The sequence below is a fragment of the Natator depressus genome, chromosome 8, assembly GCF_965152275.1.
Source record: "Natator depressus isolate rNatDep1 chromosome 8, rNatDep2.hap1, whole genome shotgun sequence".
Classification (NCBI taxonomy): Eukaryota; Metazoa; Chordata; order Testudines; family Cheloniidae; genus Natator; species Natator depressus.
This window is the reverse complement of record NC_134241.1, coordinates 69,401,786-69,413,940: the sequence shown is the minus strand read 5'-3', so window position 1 is coordinate 69,413,940 and position 12,155 is coordinate 69,401,786. Positions and strand designations below refer to the sequence as shown.

The following is a 12,155-nucleotide window of genomic DNA, read 5'->3' as shown; positions in this document are numbered from 1 at the left end:
TCCATTCCTGGTCTATCCCCGGCAAAGACAGAATATAGACAGACCCACAGGCCCTTTGTTTCTCTCCCTCCTCCCAGCTTTTGAAAGTATCTTGTCTCCTCATTGGTCATTTTGGTCAGGTGCCAGCGAGGTTACCTTTAGCTTCTTAACCCTTTACAGGTGAGAGGAGTTTCCCTCTGGCCAGGAGGGATTTTAAAGGGGTTTACCCTTCCCTTTATATTTATGACAATCTGCTACCCAAGATCCATGGAAATTCTGGACACCCCATTATCTCAGGCATTGGCACTCTGACAGCAGGATTGTCTGGCTATGTAGACTCTCTCCTCAGGCCCTGTGCTACCAGCACTCCTAGCTATCTTTGAGACACCACTGACTTCCTAAGGAAACTACAATCCATTGGTGATCTTCCAGAAAACACCATCCTGGCCACTATGGATGCAGAAGCCCTCTACAATAACATTCCACACAAAGATGGACTACAAGCCGTCAGGAACAGTATCCCCGATAACGTATCAAGGGATACTGTATCACTATCCCCGATAATGTCATGGCAAACCTGGTGGCTGAACTTTGTGACTTTGTCCTCGCTCACAGATTAACATGGCTACCACTCTGAAACCTGTCAATATCTACGGTTACATCTGGGCAATTGTGCACAAAAGAGAAGGGCTTCATCCAGCTAATCTAGCGCCAGAGCACATTATCCTGAGCTCAGAAGTGAATTTTTTCAATTAATTTTTTTAATTCTTCAATTCCAAAGCGCAGCAGAGGGCTGGGAGTCCTCAAAAGGGACTATTCACATATGCAGTCTGGAGAGTTTGTGTTCATTTCAGTTGTTCAGGGAGGAAAAGTAGTCTCAAAAGGCTGATATTTTTTCATTTTCTTTGTGCTTCCAGTAACTCAGAAACAGCTGAGACATATTTTTCCCTCAAACTTTCCAAAAATTATTCACCTCTTGCTGAGACAAAGTATAGAAAGTTTTGTGCATTTTGTTGTATGTTATGAGTACATGACAAAAGATGGTTACAATGAAAGTTCTGACATTACTGTAAATATTCTTCTTTTGTGTGGCTTGGGTAGATAGCAACAATTACTTTACTGTAACTATGATGGTTGCTACCGGGCAGCAGGTATAACATAAGAAAATTAGAGTGTACAATAGCATATATGATGACACAAGAAACAAAAGATAATCATTTGTGCCTCTCAAGTCAGCTCACATGTATCCTGCAGTGTCGTGTTTTAGTGTCACTCTCCTGTTTCTATTAATAACACGTCAGTTGTAATGTACTGCAAAGAGCCAAAAAAAGATCTTCTGCTGGAGAATCCTGCAGGGAAAGCTTTCATATCCTCACCATATACTGTACTTATTTTACTGTTCAGACCATGTTCGTATTATATCAGCTCTGTTATCCTCAATGTATCGCAGGAACTATTACATTACCTGGCCTTAAAAATCAGTGCAAAACATCTGGGTGCTACAGATTGCTATCGACAGCCCTTTAGTCTTCTGCAAGAGTCAACGCAATGAAATAAGGCCCCATTAAGCAGTGCTGAGCCTGTACCATTACATGTCAGTATTACTGCCTACTCCCTGTCAGATTTTACCAATCTCTGCTGTCTGGAGGAGTGCAATAACACAGACTGGAAAATACCAATTTACAGCTAAGGGAGGTGTCAGAGCGGAGGAAAGAGGGGGCTGTTTTGCTCCTGAGAGGAGTTAGCAGATGTACATTGCACTGCCTGATATCATACACAGCACAGCCAAGTTCATAAACAGAAGCTGTTTACTGGCCATGGGAATGTATAATAATTTTCTCCAGCTACTACTGGTTGATTATGAGAGTCCCTCCCACAGTATAAGGGGAGAAGCTTGTTCAAAGCATGGAGTCACCTCAAACATGCCCACTAAAGAATTAAAATATACAAACCTTGGGAGAGTCCCAGTGGAGCCTGACCAGTATTTCAGCTCCCGCAAGACCTTCCTCTTCCTACCACCCTTTTACTAATTAGGTATTATTCATATAGCACAAAACTGAAGGAGGCACTTTTCAGAAGCCAAGACACCTACATGGAAGGGCTTCTAATCTGACCAGATAAAGAGATCTGAGATGCAACAGAAATCAAAGTGGTTAACTGTGATGTCAACTCTTCTCTGAACGGAGAGTAAAGTTTATAGGATCATGGAAGAGGTGTTTTAAGGAAAGATGTGAAGGAAAGGGTAGAGACATGCTGGGCAAGGAGGGGAAGGGGAGTTCCAGTAATAGGGAGCATCAGAGACAAGAGTGGGAGAAGGAAGCAAAGGGGACACTTAGCTGTGTGACTGAGGTGGAGCACAAGAGGAGCATGGTGTGCACTGTCATCCTGCGACTTAATGAATTCTGGCTGCCACCTGCCTTTACCAACATTACTTCTCATTAATATATTATTAAATTTACAATTTTTCCACTCTAAGAGTGGCATTCAGCCTCCACCTCATAATTACCTTCAGAAAAGATCAAGATTATTATGGTTCTTGCCTCAGCCACGTTTGTATTTGTACCTCTGTAATACCGCAGACCTGCTCTCTAATGAGTGGGTCCTACGGCAGGTAGGTACCCTAGGTTTTTCAGAAGCCATGTGTGAGCAGACACCTTTCCAAAGCTACTCCACAAACATGGATCTGGGGTTTGGCTTCACTGACAAAATAGCAATAAAATAATAAAGATCAGACCTTTCTTCCAGCTTCGGCTGCTCTTAGAGTTCTTCCCTCAGGACCACTCAGCCAACACACCAGATTCTCCCTCCCCTACAGAACCACTCCCACCTCCTCTATATCCAGATGGGGTAATAAGTCACCTCCCGCACTGAGTCACCAGAACCCACTTAACCATTTCCTAAGATAATCAACGCCTTCTAACAATGGGAAGAGTTTGAGGCAAACACTGCTTACTAGTTACACTGACTAATCATTAAACAAAGGGGTCTCAATACCTCCATTTGAGAGGATTCAAAGGTTGTACTTTTCTGCTGTATCTTTTCACCCCTGTAATTTATGGATGGTGCTCCTTTGTACCATTAACATGCCTGTTTTGGTAACGCATGTCTAAACCTTTGACACTGACAGTAACACCATTCATGGTTCTTATCCCGTAGTATTTTGGCTGTAAGAGCTGTTCATATTTCTCATCCCACGCGAGGAGAATGGAATACTTTCTTTGTAGTGAAAAATAAGCTTGGATTTCTTCAGCTGCCCCTCTGAAAAGAGCAGGAAAGACCTCAAGGCTGAGAATAATGGCTCATAAAGCTGCCAGACCAAAGAGCTTTAAGGAATCCCAGGAACTCTGGTTTTATTTTTTGGCACTCTTTCAGCTGTACTTGAGTATCCAAGGGGTTTCTGTCATGAGGTGGTTAAAATAAGCCCAAGAAAAGTGTTTTGTTCTATCAGGTTCTCTTGCTTTGCCTGAGCTCCCCAGGTACAGATCATGCCCATCTCACAGCACGGGCCCTCTCCCTCAGCAACACAGTTCTCAAAGGCTAATTGCCATATTTTTAGCAGTTTTTTCAAGGAGCTACAGGTTGTAAACATAGTGTGTTGCATGGGGTATGCAGTTATCTGCTCTGGAGGGGAAATTCTCTGTGCTGAAACTCAAGGGGCAAAGCCAGGAATCACTATTGGGTCAGTCTTGAGGCCCTTTTAATTTTTATTAAAAAGTGTGTGTCTAGTTCCATACCTTCTCATCCCATGCATGGCCTGAACACCTGTCTGGGCATCTCCATCAGTAGTGCAATGCCTGGATAAGAGTCCTCCCCTGGGGCATGATGGAGCTGCCCTGCAGCCAAAATAGCAGCCTCCATGGCTCTGCTGTATTCCTTTGTTGGGAGCAGGTGAAAAAAAGAATCTATGTACTATCATATCCTCCCATCCCACCCCTACATTGTTCCACTCCTCTGCCTACCACACCACTGTGCACTGACATTCAGGGAAGCCCACTGAGATGAACTGTGGGCTAGACAAGGGGTACATAATCCCTCTTCCCCCACATTCCTGCCTACCCTTGCATAGCAGAACTGTACTTCCATTGCTAGGGGCTGTCCACATCCATAAAGCAGGACTTTAAAAATAGATTTTAAGGCTAGAAGGAAGCATTAGATCAACCAGTCTAACCTCTTGTATAACACAGGCTGTAAAATTTCACCTAGTTACCCCTATACTGAGCCTGGTGACTTATGTTCAACTAAAGAATGTCTTCCAGAAATGCCTCTAGTCCTGAGGTGAACACATCAAAAGATCACGAATCCCCCCTTTCCCTTGGTGGTCTGTTCCAATGGTTAATCACTCTGAAAAAATTGTGTATTATTTTTCATTTGAATTGGTCTGGCTTCAGCTTACAGCCATTCGTTTTTGTTATGCCTTCCTCCGTTAGTTTAAGGAGCCCTTTAGTACCCCGTATTTTCTCCCTGTGAAGGCACTGATACACAGTAATCAAGTCACCTCTCAGTTTTCTCTTTGGTGAGCTAAACAGATTGTGCTCTTTAAGTTTCTCACCGTAAGGAATTTTCTTCAGCTCTTGAATAATTTTTGTGGCTATTTTCTGCACCTTTTCCATTTATCAACATCCTTTTCAAAATGTGGACCACAGAACTGGATGCGGTATTCTAGTACTGGTCTCATCAATGCTGCACACAGAGGTAAATTCACCTCTCTCACCCTGTTTATACATCCATTGATCAAGGATTTGTCCCTTAGTTTCTTATTTATCATGTGCATGTCAGTCTTCCACCATCCACTCAGTACAAACAACCTCATCCAAGTCCCCTGAGCATACACAACAAATGCTTTTTTTTAAGCGTAGAAACTTGCAGTAAAGACTTTAACGATCTGGAAGAGGAATAAAGAGGTGGAGTGGGAGAGAGTGGTAAAATAACCAGAATGCATGGGAAAGAATGGAGTGAAAGAGCAAAAATAGAACAGTTTTTTACACATTAGAGAACAATGAAGAGAAAAGCCTTTGGTTTCTGTCACTTGGAGACAGGACTTTTGACTTTAACCAAAGCTGCAATAATCTATTTGCACATTTTAGGATGAAAGGGATGTGGAAATTATATGTTGTCATTTTTATTTGCAATTTTTCCTTAACAAGATGCTGCACTTGAACTACTTTATTTGAAATTAATCTGTACGGGAACGTTTTAAAAATAGCTCCAGTTTGGCAGCTTGGGAGCAAAGATCACGTTGTGCTAGCAGCTACCTGAGTCAAGAGGTGAGCTGGGGTCTCTTGCTAGCTCCTTATGAACGTTGATTTGTGGCACTTAGTCTCCAGGGGGTTGGGGATGGCTGGTCACATGTACATCCCCTTCAAGATGATTCACAGAGCAGCCCTGGCTCTAGCCTCTGGCATCACACTCTCCCTTCACAATTATAGCCATCTCCAAAGAGCAGGGGCCCTAAGGGAGAGGGTGGATTCCTCAATGGCCAAACCAAAAATGGTGCTTCTGAATCAGTAGGAGGATTCTTTAGGCCATGCGCAAAACCAGCTTTTGGGTCATGATGTGTCTCAGCAATGGAGAACGTTGCCTGTTTACCTGCTGGGATTCCCACTGCATTGAATTACACATCTTGGAGGACTAGCTGGCTCAGGCATTTGGAATAGTAATCGGCTCTGAAAAGCCTTTCACGTGTAGGTTAGTATTTGGCTGTGACAGAGGCAGGTCAGTAGTGAACAAAAGTCTAATGGCTGATTGGTGGAATCAATCAAGTTGTATACAGCATAGCAGAGATGCCAAGGAGTGAATGGGAGTCTGATCTACTTTCTCATCCCAGAGGTGATGACGCGAGTGCTAGAGCACACCAGTATACTAGCAGGACTGGCCTTTGGTATTTCTGCTGCCCAGAATGGAAAACATTTTCAGTGCTCCTCCCACCCCTGGCCAGCTAAGCAAAAATTCCAACACAGCTTAGTGGCAGAGCGAGGTGGTGCCCCCAGAAGTTGGCAACCAAAGAACTCACCTGCTCACTTGCCCCTAAGGCTGGCCCGGTACACTAAGTCAGTGTTGGGAAGCGCATAATGTCACTGGCCATGGGTTATTTATACTGTAGGAAGACAAAGCGCTTAGCTCTGGGTCAAGGAATACATGATCTTTCTGAGCAGTAATTTCACAGGGGGAAGAGAGATCTGAAATTAAGACAAATTATGTTACGGTAATTTCTTTGCACAGAACAAAATGGTCATCTAATGTTATTTTCTGGTTACCTGAATGTCTAAAGACGCATCCTCAAAGATTAGTAATCAAATGTAATTGCCTCAGAAGTTTCCAAAGGCTTTCCGACTGTTCTGTGGAATTTAATACATAGCATATATATCTGAAAAAAATCCCAAGTGCAGCTCTTAGGAGATAGGGGTTCTGTACATGACAATAGTCATTTAAAATGTAAATTAAATAAGCTTGGGTTTCAGATATTGCCCTATGAAAACAAACAAGCATTTTAGATTTAATCAGCAGCATTATTCCAGAAGGGACTAAAGCCAGCTGCCTCCAATTTTTCTTGTGGTGGATGTTTGAGCCCAAACATGGCGCTGCTTTAAACAAAAGAAACTTTCTTCCCTTGTGAATACAGTACTTGGATTTGGTTGGCTGATTTGTTTATTCATTTAACATTTGCTCTTCTATTTGTGGGCCCAGTCCTGCAAGGTGCCGAGTGTCTTCAGCTCCCATGGATTCAGTGGGAATTTAAGCTGCTCAGCTCTTGTGGGTTTGGGCTCTAGGATTGTTTTACTGTGGTGGGAATGAATCTAGCAGTGGTTAGACAGAGTGCTCAGCCCTGGGTGGCAGAGTACTTGGCAGTGCTCAAGAGGGACCACTGGAGAGAGATTCCTCCCAGCCCTCGCTAGCAAGAAGGATGGTGACACATTTGGCAGAGAGGGTGCAGCAGAGACACAGTGGATCTCCCGCTCCCCCAGAGAGGGTGCTGAAAAGATGGGAATAGTGGTGGTGAAGCACAGACATTCTATACTCATGTTACCTTGCTCTCCTCTTAGTCCCACTGAGTCTGTCAGGTGAGTACTCTGGCCTCTATAACAATGTTAATAGTCTCAGACAGATCTGTGGTTAGCAGATCTCCCATTTCACATGATTTTCACTCTTCCTTTTCACATAGAAGCCAAGTGACATATTTTGGGTGGGAGGAGAAGACCCAAGGATCTCCCTCCCTGTTCCCTCTTATTCCTCCCCGAAAGGCTCAGTAGGCCCCATATCTACCAGTTTAGCCTTTCAGCTGAGCACAGGATACACGCCATGGGGTTTGCTGTAGCAGAGGGGCCATTCAAGCGTACTTCAAAGCAAACCATCTGAGCTGAGGGAAGCAAAGTTCACAGAACTTTGTAAACTGCAAACTTTTCAGTTGCTGTAGCCACAGCAGATGAAGAGGAGGCTGTCTTATCATCCCTTCCCCAAGGTCTTACCATCTTGCTGCTGTTCCTCTCACATAGCTGCATGACTCATGAGCTTTCACTCCTGGTCCCCACCACATTAAAATCGATGTAGTTGTACCTTTGTTAAGATCACACACACATACATAAGCTCCGTCCTGTATTCTTATCCAGCAAGATTTAGGCAATCAATGGAGACAACTTGCTAAACCAAACGGTACGTGGAGTTGTGAGAAGAAGTGCATTGTATTGCTCTGCAGCAACTCTGGCAGTCTGAATGAGCAGCACCGATGGACTTGGGAAGGGGCTACCATCAGCACTCATTGCAAGACAGCACCAGCGATAATAATGTTCACATTATAACCTAGCATCTCCACAGGACGGCATTACAACGACAGTCCTTGTGGGAAAAGGGAGCTTTTTAATTGCTTTTTTGAAAGGAGGTAAAATAGAGGATTCTACGTCCACTGTCAGAAGAAGTGTAGAGGCTGCAGTCGCGGCTACCAGAAAGCTCCACTGCCACTCTGTATCCTGAGTGGGAGGATTTACTGCCCCCACCCCCTAAAATACTAGAGAATCCATCCACTGTGTCTGTGGTCTCCAGCTTGGCCCAAACTGTAAAATCCCTTTGTAACACTAATGTGGTTTTGTATCCAATTGACTAAACTAACACGCCCTAATTATCGCACCTGCTGAACTCTTGGTGGTAGAATGGGGCTCCAGTCATCACTGTGGCAAGCTGGACTCAGCTATCAACTCCGCCCTTCGTATCATCACTCGTGTGACCTGGACAACTCCAGTTTCCAACCTCCCTATCCTGGCTGTCACTGCTTCCCCAGTGATTAGGTTTGAAGGCAGGGTCCTGGACACATTACTGCACACAGGTAACTAGCAAGTCAGCTTACTTCACAATTTCATCTCAAAGCCACATCAGAAAGGCCAATTAAAGTCAAGGTGCCCCTTTCCTGAGTCTTTTGGACAGTACATCAGACACAACGTTCCTGGGTCATGGGAGGTTTAACTTACATCTTTACCGTTGGGGTTTCTTGAGCTCCCTGACCCACCCCTGTGGGCGTGGCACCCCAGAACAAACAGTGTGCCATCTGCTTATGGACTGCCCTCTTCATCGTCTTGATGGTGGACAGATGACCTTAACATCTCTGGATGCTGCTGCTGTGATAGAGCAGCTACATCACTTATCCAACGTCTAATTCATTATTTGTGCTGTCATGAGCTATATGCCAGAACTACTAACACAAGAAAATAAATAGTTGGACAGATTATAATACTATAAACAGAGAGAGAACCTGTAGGATATTTTGATCAAAGAGAATTTCCCAAGGCAGAGATAGGTGTCAAAATTTGTTTTATTTAAAGGGCTGTCCAAAAAAATCCAAAGCAAATTATGTTAAAAAACAGAGTTTTCTCCATTAATATAAGAGTTTCAGCATGTAATTTATTCCTCTCCATCCCTGATACCTCCAATGGGAAGTACAAGGAGAATGTTTCTTGGAGAGCATAGGAGAGAAGTGGGAGCTAACAGAAGCAGTTCTTGGATTCCTTAGATTGTAGGAGATAGTAACTAACTTCTGCACAAACATCTCCAGTGCATTGGGAATGGTGGGATTTGGATTGAGTGAGCATTATGGAGTGAGCATTGTGGTCACTTTAAAGAGATACTGTCAGGGTTCTTTACATTTTATAAGAAACAAGCATTTGCAAAGCGGATCCTCACTAGAGGTCTTTAGTAGAGGTGTTCAGATGGGTGTTTTATTTCACTGGAACGCCTTGGTTTTTTTAAGAAAGGAATTACATGCCGAAGCATATTTACCAATTATCCCAATTTGGCCAGGACTGTCCTTGTTTCTAAAGCTAGTCCTGCAGGCTCTAACTTTTGCACCAGACAGGCAATTTAAAAAAAATTGCAGCAATTAGATAATGTGGTGCAGGGAAGGCAGGCTGCAGCCTGTGGCTGAGGGCTTGTCTGCCTCTGTGCACTAAAGGCACCAGCAGAAAAGGCTGAGGCAGGGGTGAGAAGTCCCAGGCTACAGAGCAGGTGTGACGAGCACCAACTCCCCATCTCCTAGTCCCCTAGCTGTGCTGACCAGAGACTTTCAGCCTCCCCATTGCTGCAGTAAAAAAGAGGGGGCAGGGAGTAAAACTTGGGGGAGAGGGCAAATTGGGGGGCACAAAAAAGAAGCTACATTGAGGGGGCAGGGAAGGAGAAAAAAGAGAAACTAATTCACAGAAGAAGGGGGATTAAAAAAAAGAGGAGAGAAATAGGATTTCAATAGGAAGGGAGAGAAGAACCTCAAAGGAGTGGGCAGGGAGAGAAAGATGGAGAAGCCCCACAGACCTTCAGGGAGAGAGGAGAAACTGGAGGAGAGGGAATGGGCATAACATCCTCCTTTTAAGTTGCAAGCAGAGGAGTGAACCTGCTGCCCTTCTCCAAACACATTTCAGGGACACCCACCCAAGCGGCTGTGCCGAGGGTTTGTGGGATGGAGGGTTATGGGGGCTGCCCCAGGTTTGCATCACTATCCCAACTTCTGGGTGCCTGTCTAGAACCCTGAGGCCCTCATTTAAATCTGCCTATGATGCACCAGCCTATGGTGAGGGGGTTTGAGCAGCCCCAGACCCTGTAGAAGAGTCTCCCTGGAAATATTTTTACAAGGCTACATCTACAACCCGAACACAGAAACATCATGCTAAAGTAAAAGACTCAGAGAGTGAAGTGAAACCGACCATAAACAAGTCTAAATGGCATTGTCCAAGCTGAGAGAAATGCAAAAGAGAAACTAACAGCATGACACAGGGGCTTTAGAGGTATAAAATGCTTTCATCTCATGAAAATCCCTGGTGATGTCGATTACACAGGGAAGGAAATTGGTTTGATATACATTTTAACCTGGCTGTGTCTGTAAGGCAGCGTTCAACGTCTTTCCCGTAGGGAGTGGAGGATTCTGCTGTGCAGTTCTGTGAGTCATCTACGCTCACACTCATGCCAAATGTGTCAGATGCTACCTCTGGAAGTGAATGCAATCCCCAAGCAGATCATTGGAGCACTAGGTTCCCCAGGCTCTCAACTTTGGTACCCTGCTGCGACTGTTCCTGGCAAGGCAGTGACACCGTGGGGAGGGCAGCAGCTGCTGCCACAGTTACAGCTGGGGTCTCTCCTCTGGGCAGCACTGAGCGCACAGAGCGCCTGAATTCCTCATTCTTCCAGGTATAGAGCAATGGGTTGAATGCAGACAGGGAGCAGAAGAGCAGCCAGCTGGTCACCTGCAATGCCCGGGGTACGGACTGCAGGAAGAAGCCTAGCAGGCTCACCCAGACCACAGGCTGGGTGCCCAGAAGGAAGACACAGCACAGGAGCAGCACGGAGACGCTGCTGAGGCGCCGCTGAACCCGGCGGGCAGGCAGTGGGGCAGCAGGGAAGGGCAGCTGATGCAGGAGGTGGAAGTTGAGGACGCTGACCCGTTTGACGCTGACCCGCACCCGTCTCATGATGCCCAGGTAGCAATGGAGCAGCAGCATGGTCTGGCTGAGCATGGCCAGTGCTACCAGCAGGGCAGTGTGGTGTGAACTGCTGCTGGCACTGCTGATCTCCTGCTGAGATGACTGCTGTGACAGCCATTGTGTCCAGAGCCCAGGCAGCAGTAACACCAAGAGCAGGGCAAGTGCCCAGGAAAGTCCGATCATCCACCCTGTGCGCCTCTGCTGGTAGAGTGCCTGGTAAGTGCTGGGTGCCTTGGTGATCAGCACATACCGGTTGAGGGCCACCAGCAGGTGGGAGAGCAGGGAGACAGTGAGGCCAAGGCCAAGGAGCCCATCCCGCAGCAGCCTGTATCCTGCTGAATGAGCAGAGGAGGAGCTAGGGGGCAACAGCCCCAGCACCGCTTCCTGCGGCATCCAGAGGGCACAGACACTCAGGTCAGCTACACAGCCGTTCACGATGAAGGCATTGCTGGTGGTCTGTAGCTTCTTGAAGGAGAAGACCAGGTAAATGACCATCACATTGGATAAGGTCCCCACAAGGGCTAACAGTGAATAGATGAGAGACAAGGAGATTCTGGTCCCCGCGGATTCTTCACACAGCAGCAGCAGAGAGGAGCTTGGACTCCAGACAGAAGAGGACGAAAAGTTGGGCATCTTGTTGAATGCAGCTCAGCTTCAACTCCTCTGGGCAAATCCCATCCTTATCTGGTCAGGAGGCTGTGAAGCCGAGACACAGACCATGTAGCAGAGAGAAGCCAGAGCATTCAGCTAGGAGGATTCACAGCAGGTAGCAGGCATGTTTCAGAGCATGCAAAATCCAAAGCAGGCAGCTAGCAAGGATGGTTCAGAGCAGGCAGCTAGCAACATCCAGAGCAGGCAGCTAGCAATGGGTGATCCAGGGCAGGTCCAGGGCAGCAGCTAGCAGGGGTGGCTCAGAGCATGCATCAAGCAAGGATGGTTCAGGGCAGGCAGCAGCAAGGATGCTCCAGCTGTGAAAATACCACGAGAAGCAGCACCCTGCAATCAACAGCAAGAAGAGCGGCAGCAGCTGCTATGAAGCCTTGCAGCTTTTTTCTGCACTACAGTATGTACACCGTATATCACTCCTGGAAAATTCAGCCCTTTCGCTCTTCATGAATTATTCAGCAGATTTCCTACTTGCAAAAACAGGAGAAACCCCCCCTCCGGCTTGCTCTGAAAATCCTGCGGTTACACCAACTGATTTCCCCCCTGCTTCAGCAACTCCAT

The 12,155-nt window shown here is 46.0% G+C and overlaps 1 protein-coding gene across 1 annotated transcript; it reads right to left on the bottom strand.

Annotated features, from left to right (window-relative positions):
- Nucleotides 1-9,578: 9,578 nt before the first annotated feature.
- On the bottom strand, nt 9,579-11,789 carry GPR88 (G protein-coupled receptor 88). Its single transcript, XM_074962220.1, has one exon. The coding sequence runs from the start codon at nt 11,559-11,561 to the stop codon at nt 10,464-10,466; it is 1,098 nt and encodes a 365-aa protein (XP_074818321.1). The 5' UTR covers nt 11,562-11,789; the 3' UTR covers nt 9,579-10,463.
- Between the last annotated feature and the right edge of the window lie 366 nt (nt 11,790-12,155).